The sequence below is a fragment of the Macaca thibetana genome, chromosome 10 (assembly GCF_024542745.1).
Source record: "Macaca thibetana thibetana isolate TM-01 chromosome 10, ASM2454274v1, whole genome shotgun sequence".
Taxonomy (NCBI): Eukaryota; Metazoa; Chordata; class Mammalia; order Primates; family Cercopithecidae; genus Macaca; species Macaca thibetana.
This window is the reverse complement of record NC_065587.1, coordinates 30,217,946-30,239,107: the sequence shown is the minus strand read 5'-3', so window position 1 is coordinate 30,239,107 and position 21,162 is coordinate 30,217,946. Positions and strand designations below refer to the sequence as shown.

General features: G+C 55.2%; 1 protein-coding gene across 1 annotated transcript in view; it reads right to left on the bottom strand.

Annotated features, from left to right (window-relative positions):
* Positions 1-16,515, bottom strand: part of PPM1F (protein phosphatase, Mg2+/Mn2+ dependent 1F) — a 33,754-nt gene extending 17,239 nt beyond the window's left edge. The window contains exons 1-3 of the mRNA XM_050746201.1: positions 16,414-16,515; positions 9,207-9,472; positions 2,536-2,687 (exon numbers count right to left, since the gene is read on the bottom strand). Coding sequence (XP_050602158.1) covers positions 2,536-2,687; positions 9,207-9,412 — 358 coding nt within the window. The 5' untranslated portion in view covers positions 9,413-9,472; positions 16,414-16,515. The remainder of the gene's footprint in view (positions 1-2,535; positions 2,688-9,206; positions 9,473-16,413) is intronic.
* Positions 16,516-21,162: the final 4,647 nt, after the last annotated feature.

Genomic DNA, 21,162 nt, shown 5'->3' with positions numbered 1-21,162 from the left:
AGTCCATGAAAACCACCAGGGCCAGAAAAAAAAGGCAGGAACAGCACACAATCAAGGAGTCAGAGTGGGTCTGCAGGTGGCAGTTCCATGGACAACTTTTTCCTGAAGTATACTTTCTTAATACTTTCCCAATTTTTCATTACAAGTGTTAGTCTCATATGGCAGTGGCTTTAAAGCACGTCCACAGATTCTTTGACTTCTCCTTTCACGAGGTGGAGCTCACTTCTCACTGCTGAGTGTAGGACTTGGCTGTTTCTGATGAAGAGAGTGGCAGTGACTGCGTGTGCTTCAGCTGCTATGAAACAAAGAGGCCCTGCACCTCCCGCCTTGCATGTTCTCTCTTCCTCCCTCCCTCTCATCACTCAATCTGAGCTGTGAGGACGCTCAAGCAGCGTCATGGTGAGTCTACATGGGACGGGACCAAGGCCTCCTGCCAATGGCCGTGTGTTGGAACCACCTTGGAAGCAGGCCCTCCAGCCCAGCCGGCATCCATGTGACCACAACCCAGTGAGAGACCCTGGACCAGAACCAGCTAAGCTGCTCCCAGATTCCAGACCCGCAGAAACTGGGAGAATAAATGTCTGCTGTTTTAAGCCACTACATTTTGGGCAATTTGTTACATAGCAACAAATAATACAAGCTACAATATTCATTTGAAAAGGAAAAATACCCAAATCCTACCTAAGCCTGACTTCCTAAGAAAAGATCAACCAGTAACAGGCCCAAAGGAGACCATGGGGGCTCTGGCTTCAGGGACTCACATCACTTCAATGCACAAACTCTCCTGGAACTCCTGCCAGCCCAGGTGCATGTGGCAAACACGGTGAGTCAGGGCCAGTCAGCCGAAGGCAGGAGTTCCAAGCCAAGTAATAGAAAACAGGGCAGAAGCTGAGTGTCACAGGCTACACGCCAAGGACATGGGGAACTGAGAGAAAGAAAGAGCTCCCGCTCTTTCTTATAATACAATTCCCACTCTGACGCAATTTTGTTAGAATGGCTTGGAGTCCAAAAACTTGACTACATTCTACTTCCGTGACAGGGAGCGCATGATCAAGGCTGCTAGGCAGGCCTGCATGCCAGGCACTCTGACAGGGAAGCAGCGGCAGGCGAGACTTCCTTCTGGCTGCGCGCTCCCTCCTTCCCAGGCCTGCAGGAGCCCCGGGAGAAGGACTGGGCTGGTGCCGGCGCGGCAACACTCCTTCTCACCGGCAGGTGGCACTGTCTCCCGCGTGGACAGACAGACGCCTGTCAGGCGGGGCGGGGCTGGGCGGTGGCGGTGCCCCCTTGGTGGGGCCGCAAAGCCGAGGAGCAGCAGCTGCCACCGGCCGGAAGCCCGCTGGTTCGGCCGAGAACAATGGCCGCCTGTCACTGTGGACAGCTGTCTCCCAGGCTAAGGCAAGGCTGCGCTCCCAGGGAATACGGGCAGGGAGCCAGGGCGGAGGCAGGCGACGACAGCGAGGAGGAGAGCGCCGGCACCGACTGATGCTGGCCGCCTCGGGTATTCGCCTTCTCTCTCTTCTCCCACCTTGTGCCTTGCTTTTCCCTGGATGCACGCATGCACTAGTAATGCAGAATTTAGAACAACAGGGAAAGGAAAGGAAATGGCAAAGGAATGGAAAGGAAATGGCAGACAGGAAATGGCAAGGAAGGGAAAATCCACTACGACTCTGCTGCCTGCTGGCCTGTCCAGGGACAAGTTTTCAGCTGGGTGGGGGGTTGCTACCCCCTTGTGGCACCCCTGCTGCAGCCTGCGATTCTCACTCCCTGTATTTCTGGTCCAACATCAACCAATACTTTGGCGAAATACAATACAAAGAAATTACTAGAATGAAAGAAAGTCACATGAAATAAAAGCCCTGCTTTTTAATGATTAGATCCTCTGTGAAATGGCTCTGCAGCCCTCTCCATTTCTGGGTTCCCCTGGCCACACCGTGCTTATGGCTGTCCCAGGAGCAGGCTGACAGACAAGTTTCCACCAGCATCTAACCATGGGGCTCATGGACACCGTAGAGCTTCTCCATCCAACAGAATCCTGACTTGGGGCAGCTGAGGCAGGGGGCCTGAGTGTTGAGGGGACCATGCTGCTGTCCCCCGAGACCTGCTGGCATGCCACCTGGCTGACCCTGACTTCGCCTGCCTGGGTGCATGTTAACCGAGTTACAACACTGAGGGCACTTGAACCTGGCTGCGTGACCAGAAATCGCCTGTGAGATCCTCTGTGAAATGGGACAAGCATCTTTAATTTCCTGGGCTGTTCTGGAACTTCAGTTAGACAGGACACAGGAGGGTGTCTGCACCACCCACCCCCGCCTTGTGGGTTGACTGGGAACCACGTGTCCTGTGGAGGGCTGTGACCACCACCCTCCACCTCGCTGGGGCCCCAAGCCTTCTCTGCTCCTTGATTCTGCTGCTGTTGTGAGCAAGGGCCCCAGCACCCTTAGGGACCCCAATCAATGGGCTCCCCACAATGTCCTCACCCTTTGTCTGTTGCCTGCTAAGCAGCCCTGGGGCCACCTCAGAAGAAAGAGAACTCACAGGTCACAGGGGCCTTTTCCTCCTCGTCGTCATCCTCCTCCTCCTCTTCTTCCTCCTCCCTGGGCAACTTCCTGAATTCGGAAAGGTCTGTCTGTAGAAGCTGTGAAACCGCTTCATGAGTCAGAGCAGCGGCAAGTGGTGGCGGGGCCTTCCTAGGGATGAGGAGGGGGAAGTGAGGGGCAGCACTCAGCAGGAGACTACACCTAGCACCCCTTCCCCAACTGTCAGCCCACATGCTGAGGGGTCAGGACAGCCAGCAGGGCAGCCCCTGTCCTTGGGGAGCTGGGACAGGAAGGTCACACGACGGCAGAGGCAGACGCGCAACCATCTGGTGGGGAGCTGGACCAAACTTGGGCCTGGGGCTGGCGGGGAGGGGGCTGTTGATGGTCAAGCAAACTGCCTGACATCCAAGCTGATGACAGCTCCTGGCCACAGGAGGGCAGAGGAATCACCCATGCCAGTTGGGGACCCTGGAGGGTAGGGAGTGTGCTGGGTTGAACTATGTCCCCCACCAAATTCATACAGAGGCCCTAACCCCCAGTACCTCAGAATGGAGCTAATTTGGAAACAGGGTCATTACAGATGGAATTAGTTGAGGTCATGCTGCAGCAGGCTGGGCCCCTACTCCAATGACTGATGTCTCTATAAAAAAGGGCAATTTGGGTTGGGTGCAGTGGCTCTCGTCTGTAATCCCAGTACTTTGGGAGACCAAGGTGGGTAGATCATGAGGTCAGGAGTTCGAGACCAGCCTGGCCAACATGGTAAAACCTCATCTCTACTAAAAATACAAAAATTAGCTGGGTGTGGTGGCGCGTGCCTGTAGTTCCAGCTACTCAGGAGGCTGAGGCAGAAGAATCGCTTGAGGCCGGGCACGGTGGCTCAAGCCTGTAATCCCAGCACTTTGGGAGGCCGAGGCGGGTGGATCACGAGGTCAGGAGATCGAGACTATCCTGGCTAACATGGTGAAACCCCGTCTCTACTAAAAATACAAAAAACTAGCCGGGCGTGGTGGCGGGCGCCTGTAGTCTCAGCTACTCGGGAGGCTGAGGCGGGAGAATGGCATGAACCCGGGAGGCGGAGCTTGCAGTGAGCCGAGATCACGCCACTGCACTCCAGCCTGGGAGACACAGCGAGACTCCGTCTCAAAAAAAAAAAAAAAAAAAAAAAAAGAAGAATCGCTTGAACCCAGGAGGTGGAGGTTGCAGTGAGCCAAGATTGTGCCACTGCACTCCAGCCTGGGCGACAGAACGAGACGCTCTGAGTTGAGGGAGGAATTTGGACACAGACACACATACAGGGAGAATGCCATGGGAACATGAGGCAGAGACCTGGGGGATGAGCCTACAAGCCAGGTAATGCCAAGGGTTGCCCACAAACCACCAGAAGGAGCCAGTTCTGTCAACATCCTGATCTCAGACAACAGCCTCCAGCACCATGAGGCACACTTCTGTTGTTTAAGCTGCTGGGTCTGTGGTCATCTGTACAGCAGCTCCAGGAAACTGATCCTGGGCTGTGGGACCCACAGGCACACTCAGCAGAGCAAGTGGCTATGCATGGTCCATGACGTCCCTGAGCAGACGGGGCCATAGGGGCTGCCAGGGTGAGGGGCTGTCAGCAGAGGAAGTGGCTGTGCGTGGTCCATGAGGTCCCTGAGCGGACGGGGCCATAGGGGCTGCTGGGGTGAGGGGATGTCAGGGTGAGGGGCTGTGGGAACAGGGCAGGCCAAGCTTTATGCTAACATGGAAGCACTGCCATTGGTCTGGGTTTTATTTATTTATTTTTAGAGACAGGGTCTTGCTCTGTCTCCCAGGCTGGAGCACAGTTGTGCAATCATGGCTCGCTGCAGCCTCAAACCCCTGGGCTCAAGAGATCCTCTCACCTCAGACTCCAGAGTAGTTAGGGCTACAGACATCACCATGTCCAGCTAATTTGTAAAATTTTGTACAGGTGGGGTTTCGCTATGTTGTCCAGGCTGGTCTTGAACTCCTGCCCTCAAGTGATCCTCCCATCTCAGCCTCCCAAAGTCCTAGGATAATGGCATGAGCCACCGCGCCTGGCCGCCTTTGGTCTGTTTGAAGAGGGACATGGCATGATCAGATGAGGCTTTTATGCCTCTCTGACCCTGGTGTGGAGGGTGGGCTGGCAGGGAGGGGATGACTGTCTAGAGGAGAGAGTCCAAGACCTGGGCTGGGCAGGGCCGTGGAGACAAACAGGAGAGGACAGAGTCGGGCAGTATAGATGGAGGGGCAGGGACAGTGTTGAAGTTTCTGTTCTGAGCAACTAGGAGGCTCGTGGTGCAGTCAATTACCCTGATGGGGATGGAACAGGATCAGGCAGGGGATGGGCAATGGGCTCTGTTTCCACAGCGGTCAAGAGGCCTGAGGGCCTGCAAGAACATGGTCTAGGCAGGAGATGGAGCTTCAGAATGAATGAGGATAGAGGGCTGAGTCCAACAGGGCCAGAGCATGGCTAGCAAAGTGGGGATGACCCCAAGGGTGGCCTTCTGGGTGCCACGAAGGAAACGTTTTAAGAAGTGAGACTGGGTCACTGCTTTCAATGTCACAGAACAGAGCTGAGCAGTCGAGGAGGTGTAGTGGGTAGAAAGGGAGGTCGCAGCAAGCTGCAAGCAAACCGACGGGAGGAAATGTTAACCTTGGGTTAGCGTCTTTCAGCAGGTAGGCAGGGCAAAAGACAGCCATGGGGCAGATCAGGGGAAGAAATTTGGAGGTAGGGACACTGAAGCCAGCTGTGGCTGAGGAGGGCTGTGGGAAGAAGTGTCTAAAATTCTGAGCCATCCCTGGCTTTTCTGGGCAGAAGGGGTCACTCCCTCAGTGGCCCTATGGCCTCTAGCATGCATTTTGACCCCTGGAATCTGCCTTCCCACCCAGTGGGGGCCCTGGAAGCTGGATGACACACATTCACCCCTGTGTGCCTGTCCCTGAGAGTGGGGGCTGGAGGGCATGCCTGGGGTGACGAGGTAATTCTGCACTGGGCTGACACTCCCGGCTTTCACTGGAAGGCGAGGACCTTCCAATGGCACAGGCTGGCAGGTCTTATTCCGTGGGGGCTGCGCACCCCAGGCATCTACTGATGATCTGAGGAATCGACCGGGATGGATTCCTGATTTTTTTTTTGAGACAGAGTTTCGCTCTTGTTGCCCAGGCTGGAGTGCAATGGCGTGATCTTGGCTCACCACAACCTCTGCCTCTCGGGTTCAGAAAGTGATTCTCCTGCCTCAGCCTCCCGAGTAGCTGGGATTACAGGCGTAAGCCACCATGCTCAGTGGATTCCTGATTTTTTTTAAATGAAAGGGTGACTCATGGGAGAAGCCTCTGGAACTGCCTTTGAAAAACAACCAGCCAAGACATGAGAAATGAGTTCCTCTGCCATTTGGGGGTTTCCTGCCAACTGCTGGGTTTTCCTTTTGCACAGCAGAGAGGAGGGACGCCTGTTTCCCTTGGTCCCGGTGAGGCCAGGCCTCAGCTTCCTGCCCACCCGACACTGCTGCTGGGGGCAGGGAGGCAGCTTCCGGCTGTGGGGACCCAGACAATGCCTGGCCAAGGGCCACCATCGTCCCCTTCCTGGACACAGCTCCTGCCTCATCCCAGGGTCTGGCCTGGGACACGCCCTAGAGGCCCTCAGCCCTGAGTCACTGCACCATGCAGATCCACCCTGATTCTGGTCCCTGCAGAGCAGGCTCCTGCACAAGGCAAGAAGATGCTCCAGGGACAAGCCAAGTTGTGTGCAAGGCCCAGGTGCCTGAGAAACACTTGTCTCACCGACTTTGGGGCAGGGGTTGTTACAAGGGGTTTATAATCTAGTGGCAGAGATGAAAACCACACTCAAATCATTAGTGTATGGTATGCACTGCTCAGGGACTCAAGTATGTGACAGGAGGCTACAAACAAGAGGGGAGATAAGGCATAAACAGCCCCCTGCAGACCGGGTGTTGTGACTCCTGGATAGCCTCCAGAAGGATGCCTTTTGCAATCTGTGAAAGAGCTCAGGGACCAAGATGCTCAAAGTCCTTCATGCCCAAGAGCCCATCCTCAGGCTGGGACACAAGAAGCAGAGCTGGGAGGTGGAACTCGTGACTATGTATGAGCACATGTGAGTGCGTGTGTGTGGACAGCCGGACTTAGTGTAGACAACATGTGAGACTCAGACCCCAAGTGCTGACTACACATACGCACATCCACACCTGCGTGTGAAAGAACGTGCTAGAAAAGAACAAAAGTAACTTAAAAAATAAATCCAATACGACTGCTGGAACAAATAACACCTTCAAATACTCCATTTTAGTCCATCATGTAAGGTGGGTTCCCGGGGGCTGAGGAGGCTCAGGAGCTCTTCGCCCCTCCTGGTCACACCCATCACTAGGTGGCTCACACAGCAGCTGCTCAACAAGTCCGGCTGCTCCCGCATCAAAACCAAAACCCACTGCCCTCCCCTGTGTCCCCAGCACTGACCCCAACTTTGGTTCAGGGCCCTCCTGGGCAGGTCACCTGCACTGCCTACTCACTCCTCAGCCCTCCAGGCCCTCCCACCTTGGATCCTTCCCTGGGGCCCTGCTCCACGCCCTTCTCCCCCTGCCCAGGAACTGAAGGCTGATGTGTCACCCCGGTGCTATGGCCTGTCCGTCTTCAGCACCTGTGCCCCACGCAGGCCCAGCAAACCCCTGGGCTCTGTCGTTCCCCAGGACGGCTTTTCCACCTGATTCCCAGTTTGGGGCTGGCACCACTTGGCTCTGCCTGGTTACCTCACGCTTGGGCCAAGGTGCATCAACTTTTCTGTCCCGGGCCTGGCTTTTCGCCTCAGGGCAGCGATGGCCCCATGCCACCTCCACGAAGACCCAGTGGCTGCAGAACTCCCTGGTCTGGACTCCCCTGCTCCCTGTAGAGTGCCACCTGCTCCTCTCAAGAAGGCAAAACGTGGGGCCTTCCCTCACCTCCCGTGCGCAGCACCCCCGCTGGGGGCCGATTCACTCTGTGCCACATCTCTAAAATAGTTCCTCAAAACAAGCCAATAACACCCTTTGTGCATGCCACGACCTCGTGGAGCGTGGTCACTGGGCCTTTCCTCCTGAGCTCTAGGCGGCTGTGGGGAATGCTGGGTGGCATGGCCCTTGCATGTGGCTGACACTTAGCAACGTTTGCACCCATGCCGCACAGGGAGAGCACAAGTCACTGATTGCTGGGGCCTGGGGTCAAGGAAAATAGGCCCTTGGTCAGTGTCAGGAACAGAGTTGATTTGCTGCAAGGGGCAAAGGAAGTGCACACTTGGGGGATACTGAGGCAGCACCAAGGACAGAGGCTCTGTCAGAGGGAGCTATAGCTGAGGGCCTGTCATGGCTTCAGGTGATATTTCAGGTCATCTGGGTGATGCTGGGATTGGGGACCATGGGCACATCCCCTCAGCAAGGGACTAGGTTCACAGAAACAGCATGTGGCCCACCAGCCTGCTCACCTCCATGAGCTGTCCCCTGTGCCAGACAGACAGCCTGACTCCAAGACCCCATCTGAGCAGAGAGGGTTCGAGAAGAGACCTTGTCCTTTACTATCTTTCCTGGGACAAATACTTCCAGAATGAATGAATAAATGGAAGGGGAGGGCAAGGGTCTTCCAAGGAAGGGACCTCTGAGGTCAGCCTAGGAGACAGCTACATTGTCTGCTGGTGGACACATAACTCTCTATCTTCCCCGAAATCTGCTAAGCTGGTTGTGCTACCTCTCTGTGCCTTGGCTTCCTCACCTGTGGAAGGGGTACAGCGCCAACTACCTCTCAGATCATGGTGGCCGGGGTGCCATGTGGGCCTGCCACTCCTTGACTGTAAGGCCTCAGACCAGCCTCTTAATCTACCCACCTCTGCCTCCTCATCCATCACATGCATCAGAAACAGGACTTACTGCTTATCACCTGTTATGCATTAAATTGTTCCCCAAAAAGGTATGTTGAAGTCCCAGCCCTTGTGTCTCAGAATATGATCTTATTTGGAGTTAAAGTCTTTGCAAATGTAATTAGTTATGTCCATATGAGGTCACATTGGCTGGGCACAGCACTCTCATGCCTGTAATCCCAGCATTTAGGAAGCCAAAAACATGAGAATTCATGGAGCCCAGAAGCTCGAGACCAGCCTGGGCAATATAGCGAGACCCCATTCTCCATGAAAAGAAATACAGATGAGGTCACACTGTAAGAGGGCAGCCCCTGGTCCAAAATGCCCATGTCCTTACAAGAGGAGGAGCCACAGACACACAGCAGGTAGAGTGGGGAGGTGTGAAGGCACACAGGGAGATGCTGCATGCAAGAAGGTCAGCTAGGAGGAATGAGTCTACAGGCCAAGGACCTCCAGGAAGTCAAGGCCAGGCACTAACAGAAAGGCCTGGAGCAGACTCTTCCCTACAGCCTTTGAGAGAGCATGGCACAGCCACCACCTTGATCTTGGACTCTGGCCTCCGGCCCTGTGAAAGAATGAGCTTCGGCTGCTTTGAGTGCCCAGTGTGTGGTGCTTTGCCACAGCAGCCACAGGAAGTCCACACGGTGCTGCCATACAATCTGGGGCTGTGGATCCCCATGTGGGGCTGGACGTGTGGGGGAACAGCCACCACATCCCTGGTAGGCCCTGGCGCCGTGCCCTCGCTCCCTGTCCCCTTTGGGGTTGCACAGGCTTACCTGCTGCCCAGAAAGCCCATGGCCAGCTCAGCCAGCTCGCCCTCCACCTCCTCCTGGCTGAGCACCATTCCCGGGGCCTTCCATGGCAGAGGGTCCTCTGGGTTCAGTGGGGCTGGGAAGTCTTGAAGGAGCATGTCCAGGAAGCCTGGGGTCTCCTCAGCTCCACTGGCCATCTGGCTGCTCTTCTGTGGGGCTCCAGAGGACATGCCCAGAGCATCCCGGGGGCCTGCAGCTGGGCCAGGGCAAGAGGGTCTCCAGGCTTCACCCTGGGGAGAAATGTCAGAGTCAGCAGAATCAAGGAGCCACGGCACCAGCAATGAAGGTGCCCAACTGCAAGCACCATGTAGCAGGTACATGGCCTCACGGTTCAGGGCCACTAGTAAGTGGTGGGACAACCCTGGCCGCTGTCCTGACATGAATCCAGATGGGGACTTGTGGGCATCCAGAGATCCGGTCTCAGGAGATGGTGCCAGGAGCAGCAGCTGGGTGGACGTTGTCAAGGAGAAGTGACAAGAGGAGGAAGACTGCTCCTGGCAGAGGGTGGCCAGCATGGCCAGAGATGAGCAGCACAGGGATGCTGAGGCCAGGCACTGAGGCAGGTGAGGGGGTTCAACCTGATCGCGGGTCCCAGGCAGCCAGCAGGGCTCTGAGGTGAGGGAGTGAAGCCACCAGGTCTGTGAGCCTGGATGTGGTGACCAGATGGTAGGAGGGACACCTGCTGGGGCTCTAGCAGCGTTCAGGGGAAGAAAGACAAGAGCCAAGATGCAGGAGGCCGGCCCAGGGCTATTTTGGAGACAGGCCAGAGTGGGAGCAGAAGGGATCCCCAGAGGCTGCTGGGGCCACCCAAGGGGTGGCCAGGAGAGAAGCAGAGGGTTAACCCGGGACAGACAGGAGGTGCTCTGGGACACCATCGAGTCTATTCAATGCTCTCTAATAGGAGGAGGGAATTGTGAGCCTAGAATGGCTCAGGCCTGCTAAGCGCTGGCTGGAACAGGGGCACTGTGGACAGTTCCAGGCGCTGACCCCACTGTAGGGCATGTGGGCTCTTCCTCTCTAAGTCCTTAGGAATGCCCAGAGCTGACCAGTCCTGTGAGTTGCCCCTAACACCCCAAGAGCCAGGACAAGCCCCCATTTCACAGATGAGAACCTCAAGGTTTGGAGAGGGGTAGTCCCTTGCTTGAGGTGTCAGGAAGGAAGACAGGGCTGAAGAGGGATCCCAAAGCCTGTGCCTTCACTCCCTCACCTGCTTCTCTCTCACCGGAAAGAGGCATTTGGTGCCTCAGAGCCTCCTTGCAGGTTGGCTCTGGCTCTTCTTCTCTCCCAACTCAGAATCTCCACAGTTGCCTCCCCAGCCTGCCTGCTTGGCCTATACCCAAACAGTTCTCGAGCACCCCCCTCTCCATGTTCTTTGCATCGTCCCGGGGATTCACCTCCAGGTCCCACACCTGGGCCTCCCTGCCAGCACCCGCTCAGCATAGACCCTTCTCTCTCCTGCCCCCTTCCCCTCGGGTGCCTGACCCCTCCAAACCCTCCCACAGTGGGGACTCCACTTTGGGCTTTGTCTAACAGGCAGGCTGGGAAAAAACTTTCTTCAGCGAGTCCTACGCAGTAGTGGATGAGACTGAATACAGAAAAAAGTAAAAAAGAAATCCTACACAGTTACTAAGCTGGGGAGAAAAACTGCGTTCTTCTATGGTGACAAATGGACATGAGACTGAGGAACAGCCCAAATTCTAGGGTGGAGAATTTGGGGAACGGTTTCACAGCCCATCACCTCCATGAGGACTTCCATGTTCTGAAAACTGAATGAAGGCAAGGAGAATCTTCTAGAATCATCAGTCTTAGAATAGCCACAGACTCTGCCTACAAACTTTGCTAAAAGGACGGCTGCGACAGGGGCCTGAGGTGCAGGATGCAGAGAGTGGGAAGTAAGAGATGCAGGGAGCTCACAGCCCACAAAAGGGCTGTCCTTATCAGGAATTGCTAACTTGAAACAAGCCTTCTGGAAGCCTAAAGATAAAAAACACAAAAGAAAATGGGGCGGGCAGAGCGAAAGATCCCAGCATCAAGTCTGATCAATGAAGGATTTGGAATGCAAGGGGTGAAGGGTGGTAAATTAACAAAACACAAAACCCCTCTCTTCTTTTAGAGGCAGGAATTGAAAGGTAATTTAAGTAGACATATACAAATAATGTAGAAATAGGGATGCTTGCTACTGAAGGTTCTGGGGATAGACTAAATTCATTGTTAGGGTTCACATTTATTAGCAAGGAGTAAATTTAATGCAGCCCAGGTTACAAAAGGCAAGCAGGTAAAAAGATAACATAAAACAACTGGTGAGGCGCTGTGGCTCAGGTCTGTATCTCAGCTCTTTGGGTGAGGCAGGAGTGCTTCAGTTGCAGGAGTTCAAGACCAGCCTGGGCAACATAGTGAGACTGCCACCCCCCATCTCTACCAAAAAAGAAAAAAAAAAAGAACACAAAACAAATAAGGAAAAATCACTCTGAGAGGAGGAGGGACACTGACATTCAAACCACAAAGGGAAGACTTTGTGAGCTGGAGAAATGAGCAGAGGCTGGGAGCCCTAGTGGGTCAATGAGGAGGCGGCAAGGCCTGCCAGCCATGCCCCAGCAGAGCTGCAAGGCATTTGAAGATGGCGTGAATTTCCCAGCAAGCTTGGCTGCCCTCAAGCAGTGAAAGCGGCCAAGGGCCCCTCTTCTGCTTGGCACTGCCCTGGCCCCCTGGAGCTTCTGGGAGAGAAATGTGAACAATGCAGAGCTGCCCCCAGTAACTGCCAGTGCCTGGGGCCTCCGCCCACTCCCTTGCAATTCCAAGTGATCTGGACGCTCTGTCATCTCACCACAAAATGTGCTCATGTGAATTTATGATTAGGATCCAAGTGAGAGGACAGCATGCTTCCTGCTACAGCACACAGAAACCCCTGCCCACAGTGTAAAGCCCCACGGTCTAGGGCAGAATTCAAGACCCTTCACTTTCACCCCACTTGCTGGTGACGTCTGCTGGACATTTTGGGATGCAGATGCCTCCTTCTTGCCTCCTGACCTTGGGGTACTCTTTCCTGTGCCGAGAGCTCCTCCCCACAATCAGCCTGTTCCCTCAGGGAGGGGGGCCCTTCCTGTCTGCACTGCAGACCCTGATTCACTGTGGCCACCTGCTGCTCTCCCTGTGCCTTGTGCCCGCTACCCGCACAGGCCTCAATGGTGCCTGTGCCATGCGTGCTAAGTGAGGTCTCAGGGGATGTGATGATGCCTTGTGCGAAGCTCTGTCTGCATTTGTAGAGGGGACGGGCTGGCTTACTCTCAGGGCTTGTGCCAATTGCCTGCCCTTGTTAGAAAGGCAGGGTGCCCAGGGCCATCTTGCTTGCTGGGGACCAAGCGCCCTTGTTTCTGCATCACCAACCTAAGGCAAGGGGTGAGGAGAGAAACCAGGACACAGCTTTCCCTCCCTGGAGCCCAGAAGTCGAAAGGGACAGGAATCATTTCCTTCCTTTTCCCCATAAGCTCCTGAATCTGAGGTACACCATGGGACATCCAGCAGGAAGGAGAAATTCCTCACCCAAGGGAAACCAGAGGCAGCCCTGGGAGTACCTGGAGGGGTAGGGGACAGTGCCGTGGTTCTTTGAGGGATCAACTGGAGGAGACAGCATCAGGAATGGCGTGGAGGCCGGTGGCAATCCGCAGGGAGGAGTCAGGGCTGGGAGAGCACCAGAGGTGGCAGGGCCTGGTGCCAGGCTTTCCTGACCAGGGCACACCAGTGAAAGATTCAGAGTGAGAGGGATGTGTGCATGAGCCTGTGCAAGTCACCAAGAGCCTGGGGTGGGCATGGGAGGGACAATGGACTCCTGCCTCCCAGCGCTGCCTGCCTGGACCAGTCTGGCCAAATCCAACTGGCAGCTTGTTCCTCCTGGATCAGGGCCCCTCGGCACACCAAATGGGTGCTCACCCTCCAAGAACCTATTGAAGGTCTCACACAGGTGGGAAATGGCAAAGCAAACTCATCGGGCGGCAGCTGCAGGGGTGGGGCTGACGGTGCTGCCAGCTGCCATCCGCCCCTGCTCCGAGCACTCTTCCTGGGATGGTTTTTAGCCTCCCAACAACCTCTTGTGGTTATCCCCACTTCACAGGGCAGGCTGTAGCAGAAGAGCTAAGGAACTTGCCCAAAGTCCCAGGGTGGGGTTCATGCCGGAGAACCTGGGCCCTAACTGTGAAGACACCCGGGAAGTCATTCTGACTCCTTCTTTCCCTGACCTGTCCCTCATTGGCCACCAACTCTGGGCTTTGGCTCTCTCATGGCTCCTCCTTCCATTTCTGTGTCCCCCTGACCCTAGGGCAGCCCCTCCCCTCCTTGTTTTGTGGTGTCCTCCTTCCATTTTGCCTCCTGAGATCTCTTGGATCCTTCCAGGCTTTGCTGAAATCTCCCCACCTTTGGATCCAGCATGCTCTCTCTCATGTCTCTATGGCACTTTTGCTCACATCTGACTTGTAAAACGTTTTTTTTTTATGAAATTTAAAATATTTATTTTCCTCTAGTGCATTAGTTTTGACTCCTAAGCTTAACGAATGCAGGGTTTAACCACCAGTTTTTTAGGGAACACAGAAAAAATACTTAAGTCTTGCTTAACTGCAAAACTGGGGTAATGAAAAAAAAAACAACAACCAGTAATCCTTAGAAAAGGAAACTGCATCACTATGGTGTAACAAAACTATCATATTCACTGTTAACTGTTTTTTTTTTTGAGACAGTCTTGCTCTGCCGCCCAGGCTGGAGTGCAGTGGCGCAATTTCCACTCACTGCAAGCTCCGCCTCCCAGGTTGAAGCGATTCTCCTGCCTCAGCCTCCCTAGTAGCTGGGATTACAGGCACCTGCAACCACGCCCGGCTAATTTATTTTTGTATTTTTAGTAGAGATGGGGTTTCACCATGTTGGCCAGGCTAGTCTCGAACTCCTGACCTCAGGTGATCTGCCCACCTCAGCCTCTGAAAATGCTGTGATTACAGGTATGACCCACCACGCCTGGCCAACTTTCTCTTTCTACCAAAGCAGATTCTTACTCCTTTATTCATAACTACTGATACTAGTTAGATGTAAATCCTTCTAGATGTTTTCCTACATATATAAATTTTTTTGTTGTAAAATATACATACCATGTATCCTTTTAACCACTTGTAAGTGTACAGTTCCATGGCATTAAGCACAGTCACACTGTTGTGCAATGACCACTTTTTACAGGCCTGACTTTCTTGATAGACTGTAAGCTTCCTGCGGTCAGAAAGCCCACAATGGCCCTTTGTGTACAGCAGGTGGTATAAGTGTGATGGCAGAGGGAAGAGTGCCTGGTGGGTGGCATGGGCTGAGGAAGCTACATCACTCTGAAGGGTGCAGTGGGCAGCAGTGCCGGGTCTTAAGACTCGGTTGGTTGGCTGGGCGCGGTGGCTCAAGCCTGTAATCCCAGCACTTTGGGAGGCCGAGATGGGCGGATCACGAGGTCAGGAGATCGAGACCATCCTGGCTAACATGGTGAAACCCCGTCTCTACTAAAAAATACAAAAAACTAGCCAGGCGAGGTGGCGGGCGCCTGTAGTCCCAGCTACTCAGGAGGCTGAGGCAGGAGAATGGCGTAAACCCGGGAGGCGGAGCTTGCAGTGAGCTGAGATCCGGCCACTGCACTCCAGCCTGGGTGACAGAGCAAGACTCCGTCTCAAAAAAAAAAAAAAAAAAAAAAAAGACTCGGTTGGCTTCAGGTGGTATCCTTTTTTTTTTTTTTTTTTTTTTGAGAGGGAGTTTCGCTCTTATTGCCCAGGCTGGAGTGCAATGGTGGGATCTTGGCTCACCACAACCTCCGCCTCCCGGGTTCAAGCAATTCTCCTGCCTCAGCCTCCTGAGTAGCTAGGATTACAGGCACCTGCCACCACGCGTGGCTAATTTTTGTATTTTTAGTAGAGATGGGGTTTTGCCACACTGGTCTGGAACACTTGACCTCAGGTGATACGCCTGCCTCCGCCTCCCAAAGTGCTGGGATTACAAGCCACCGCGCCCAGCCTTCAGGCGGTATCTCAAAGGAATTCCACAAATGAACTTGTGTAGAGGTTCATGGCTTTCAGAAAGGCATTCATTTTGTTTACCTCTCACAACTACGCTGAGAAGTACATACTGTCAGGCTACACTGCAGACGAAGAAATAGGTTCTAGAAGGGCAAGCACCCATTTAAGGTCTCACACAGGTGGAAAGGGCAAAGCGAACTCAATCAAGGTCTCTGGATGCCAGGTGCCTTTGGTACTTCCACCTCGGGTGCAGGAGGAAAAGAGCGAAATTTGACAACAGAAGAGACTGGAGATGGCCTCAGAGTGCTGGCCGGCCCCACTTTCTATCCCCCGTGGTGAGAGCTCATCTGGGCCCAGGGAACTTGTCCCGGGGAATGCCACCACGACATGTGTGACTCTGTCCCGCAGCGTGGAAGGCTTCGAAGGAGCCCGCCACCATGCAGTGGACCTCACCATGTGTCAAGCCCTGTGCTGAAATCCCTGCAGTCGGAGCCAGTTCTTCCTGTTGCAGACAGGTTCAGGGGCTTGCCTGACCGAACCCAGTGGCAGTGTGCCCGGCCTCCGCGCCTGAGGCTCTGGCTCACAGACCTGTGGCTGAAGCCGCTGCAGCCCAAGCACTTGTGCAGCTGACGCTCGCTTCACAGACGCTCGGGAGGCCGCGGGGCAGGGGGCCCTCAGGCAGAGACTGGGCCCCTGAAGGTGGAGGGACTGGGGGCATATGGGGCAACGTGCCGGCCTAGAGGCTCCTGGGGGGTGGGGAGAGGCCAAATCTCGGAAAATGGGGCGCGTCCCCCCTCAGCACCCCATTCTGTCTCATAAGCCTCGGTCCCTACCAGGCCCTCGGCTCGGTCACACCCCCGCCGGCCCCCCAGTTCTGCCCTCTTGGCTCGCCAGCCCCCCAACTCCCAGCCTCGGATTCCTCAGGTCCGCAGCGGCCCCTCTTGCTCCTCGGACCCCCGCATTGCACCCCCGCACCGTTTGGGTGCCCCCACGTGAGCCTCGTCTCGGCCTCCTTGCCTCCCCAGCCCTCTGATTCCATCCCTCCGGTTCCTCGGTCCCATTTCACCCCTGTGCGCCTTGGGCGCTCGCCTGACCCTCGTCCCAGGCCCGTCAGCCCTCTAATCCCGTTCCCCCGGCCGCCTCACCCCAGGTCTCCGCGGGCCTCAGCAGTCTCCTCGCCGCTCCGCGTCCAGCAAGCCGCTGCCGGTCGGCCCCGCCCACTTCCCGTCCCCGGCCGCTGCGGGCGCCGCGCAGGCGCAATCGGGACTCCAAGCTGGCGGGGCCGGACCTCTGCTGCCCCCTGGCGGCTACGCGGACCGTGACTGCGGCCCTTTAGTGGTAGGCGAACTGCGGCTCCACCTGGGCTCCGGAGCCGCCCCAGTCACCGGCCTCTTGCTTCTCTTCTGCAGCTTTGGGTGAGCGGCTGGATGGTGAAAGCAATCCCTAAGTCACAGCGCCCAGAAATGAAGCAACTTGTGCCGTCAACAGCTGGTACATGACAGCAGGGATGCAAATCCAGACTGCCTAGGCAGGCTCATCCGTCAGGGAAGGGGGCACAGTCCCCGGCCTATTGTGAGTTGTTTGTTTCCACAAACGTTAAGGCTTTTATCTTTCCATTCTGGAGGTCAGAAGTCCACTTAGTCCCAGTGGGTGAAGATCCATGAGTCGGCAGAATGCGTTCCTGTCTGAGGATTCTAGGAGAGAAACTGTTCCCCTGCGTTTTCCAGCTCCCAGGGGCTCCCCGCATACTTTGGCTCGGGCCCCTTCCTCCAGCCTCGAAGCCAGCAATGGCCAGTTGAGCCTTTCTCACACTGCCACCTCTGGTTCCCTCCTCTGCTTCCTTCTGCTACTTCTAAAGACCCTCCAGATGCCACTGGGCCCACCCAGATAATCCAGGATCATCTCTCTACTTTAAATCAGTTGATCAGCAACCTTAATTCCCCTTTTCCCCGTAATTTTTTTTGGAGACAGAGTCTCACCCTGTCACCCAGGCTGTACTGCAGTGGCATGACCTCGGCTCACTGCAACCTCCGCCTCCTGGGTTCAAGCAATTCTCCTGCCTCAGCCTCCTGAGTAGCTGGGACTACAGGCGTGCGCCACCACACCCGGCTAAATTTTTTGTATTTTTAGTAGAGACAGGGTTTCACCATGTTGGTCAGGCTGGTCTCAAACTCCTGACCTCAAATGATCTGCCTGCCTCGACCTCCCAAAGTGCTGGGATTACAGGTGTGAGCCACTATGCCTGGTCTGCCATGTAATCTAACACAGGCACAGGTATAGCACATGAACATCTCTGAAGGGTCATTCTTCTGCCAACACAGAGGCTCATGGAAATACTCTTTTTCTCTTTTTAGAGACAAGCTTCTTCTCTGATGCCCACACTGGAGTGCAGTGGCATGATCATAGCTCACTGCAGCCTCAAACTCCCGAGCTCAAGCGAGCCTCCCCTCCTGCCTCAGCCTTCCTAGTGTCTGGGACCACAGGCAAGCACCACCACGCCCAGCTGATTAAAAAATTTTTGTAGAGATGGGGTCTCACTATGTTGCCCAGGCTGGTCTTGAACTCTTGGGTTCAAGTGATTCTCCTGCCTCAGCCTCCCCAAGTGCTGGGATTATTGGTGTGAACCATCACACCTGGCCAAAATATTTTAAAGGCAGAAGAAAGAAACCTTTAAGTAAAAAAAAAAGGTTTTAGGCCGGGCGCGGTGGCTCAAGCCTGTAATCCCAGCACTTTGGGAGGCCGAGGCGGGCGGATCACAAGGTCAGGAGATCGAGACCACAGTGAAACCCCGTCTCTACTAAAAATACAAAAAATTAGCCGGGCGCGGTGGCGGGCGCCTGTAGTCCCAGCTACTCAGGAGGCTGAGGCAGGAGAATGGCGGGAACCCGGGAGGCGGAGCTTGCAGTGAGCCGAGATCGCGCCACTGCACTCCAGCCTGGGCAACAGCATGAGACTCCGTCTCAAAAAAAAAAAAAAAAAAAAAAAAAAAGGTTTTAATATATATTAATATATTCATCTTTATACCAATGCAGTTGTAAAGTATAATTTTTTAAATGGAGGATGGGACGCCCAGATCTTCTGTGGCCCTGCCCACCTGGCCTTCAGGTCCACAGGCCTGTGTCCTTGCCAGGAATGAATGTCTCTGGGATGCTTCTCTAACAGGAGCAACCTGGAGTGAGACCAGTAACCTGGAGAACTAGCAGCTGGGTGATTGGAAAGGAAACCATCTGGGGTGGGGTTGGGTCTGCAAGGCAAGAGGTGTCTGGGCAGAGACAGCAGGGCTGGGACGGAGAGTCCTGCCTCATCCCACTCTCCTGCTCACTCCTTCCTAGATCCCTGTCAGGGCAGTAACCATGAGCAAGGCTTGAGGCTACTTATTATAAACGGTGGCCCTGGGCACATTCCTTAGCTCACCTGAGCCTCAGTTTCTTGATCAGAAAAAAATGGGGACAATAGCAACCAACCTATCTCAGAGGGCTGTTGTGAGACCCTGGGCCACTGTTTCTCAAAACTGCCCCTGAGATCACCTACAACAGAATGGCTGTGGGGTGAAGTTTGAGAAGCGCAGCACTGGTGAGGTGGTGCGTGGGGCAGGCCCTCCCACATGGTAAAGTGCAGTAAAAGCTGATATTCCCGCAGGCATCCTCAGAGGGGGCATATTAGACTCTTGAGCACTGATTCCATTTGAGATCTGCGGCTTAGAGAGGACAGCAAAGTGAGGCACCACCAGGAGCTTGTCCCTATGGGCCAAGGACGTGTCTGGAGATGACTCCTGCCTTGTGGTGCTGTCAATGCCTCACTGTCCGCATTCCATCACGCCTCAGCTCCTGGCTTCCACCCTGGTGAAAGGAATCTTTCAATATCACCCACCCAGCCACAGACACTTCTCTGCTTCTCTGGCAAGGCTGCACCCCTGGCTAGGTGGGCAGGGCCAGGGGCTCCTTGAGCCAGTCTGCAGCCACTGACCTCTCCAGCCTCCAGGGCAGAGGTACAGTCCCATGGAGCGTGGCTGATCTGAAGGCAGTTCTGGCCTAAAAGGGGCCTTGTCCCTTCCTTGTCCTCATTGCTCTCAAGGCCAGGTTGGCAGCAGTAGCAGCGGGGTTGGATGCTACCGGATGGGAGAAGGTGAATGGACTCGGAGTGCAGAATCAAGCTGCGGACGCCAAGGGCCTTGGAGGGTCACGTACAAGGGACAACTGCAGAGGAAAATAAAGGAACACTTTGTGATTAGCCCCGCCTCTGGCTGAAATCGCAGTGCAGAAGCATAGTAAGGAAGGACTGGGTGGTCTGGATTTAAGGCCTATGAACCGTCTCCGCTCCTGTAAGCCTGAATTAGCCCTGTAACCTAAGGGTCCTGGAGGTCCTAAAACCTTCTGCAGAGAAGGCTCCAGGTCCACTGGGCCTTGTGGGTGGAAGAGCAGTCACAGCCCTGCACTGGGGACGTAACAGGTGTGGCCTTGCTAGGGCCCCAGAATCGGACCAGAGTGGGTGGGAGGGGGCAGAAGCTCCGAGAGCACCCCCTCCTTCCTGAAGCCTGTACCTGTCAGACACATCCCAGGACCCATTATGTGGTTCCCCATGTCTCTGCGTATTTTCATTCAGCTTCGAGTAGCTCTCCAAACTGCGTTCCAGGGAACCCCCGTGTTAACCTGTGAGGGCCTCCAGGAAGGGGGTCCAGGTGGGGCATGCTGGGCGGGCTCTGGGTTTCTTTTTTTTTTTTTTTTGAGACGGAGTCTCGCTCTGTCGCCCAGGCTGGAGTGCAGTGGCTGGATCTCAGCTCACTGCAAGCTCCGCTTCCCGGGTTTACGCCATTCTCCTGCCTCAGCCTCCCGAGTAGCTGGGACTACAGGCGCCCGCCACCTCGCCCGGCTAGTTTTTTGTATTTTTAGTAGAGACGGGGTTTCACCATGTTAGCCAGGATGGTCTCGATCTCCTGACCTTGTGATCCGCCCATCTCGGCCTCCCAAAGTGCTGGGATTACAGGCTTGAGCCACCGCGCCCGGCCATCTGGGTTTCTTTACAGGAGCTCTCATATACGTCCTGGTGTGGCCTGGGAATCTACTACTGAGTTGGGGGGGGGTCTGAGTCCGAAACATTCTTGACCTGCCCCTCAAAGAAAGGTCCCACTGAACAGTCTGGAACGCTGTTTTGCTGAGCTCCTGTCACCACTCAATGAGGCACGGGTGGAGTGTGGAGGGAGTTTCCAACACACAGTGGACCCCACACAGGTGTCTCTCCTCGGGTGGTTGGGGAGGGGAGCACAAGAAGGCACTGAGGTCAGAGCGCAGCTGCCACCAGCACCTGGCACCACAGGGCAGTCTGGCCTACAGGGTATTTTCTAAACCTGGTATGTGAATGGGTTCCATGGGGCACCCAGCTGCCTCTAAGACAATAAGGGCTTGTTGTGAGAATAGGAATTGCAACAGGCCCCAGGAAGCTGCCAGACGCACACGGGCACCACGTACAGGGCTTCTCAGAGACGAGAGCAGGGGATGGAGAAGCGTGGGATCAAGAGGGTAGCCCTGAGCAGGGGGCTGAAGCGAAGATCAAGGGGATTCATGAGCCAGATCCAGGGAGGGGGTCTCCCAGCCCCGCCTGCTCCACTAGACTCCTCTCCTGCCGGAGCCATGGCTGTCAAGGCTGCCTTCCTTAAGGCATCAGGGCCACTGCTTGTGCACACAGCTACCGTCAGCAGCACGGATTGAGATGGGGTGTGAGTGCAAACTGGGTCTACTCCCCAGGGCTCCAGGGTTGGGGCATCCCTGCCCGTACTGCCAGGGTGTAGGGATAGCAGGGAGCACTTGGGGCACATGTGTGCAGGCTGAAGGGAGATGTATTGGGTTTCGGAGAGGGAAAGAGGGCCCCACAGGTGCCCAGAGACACGGTAACCCTCT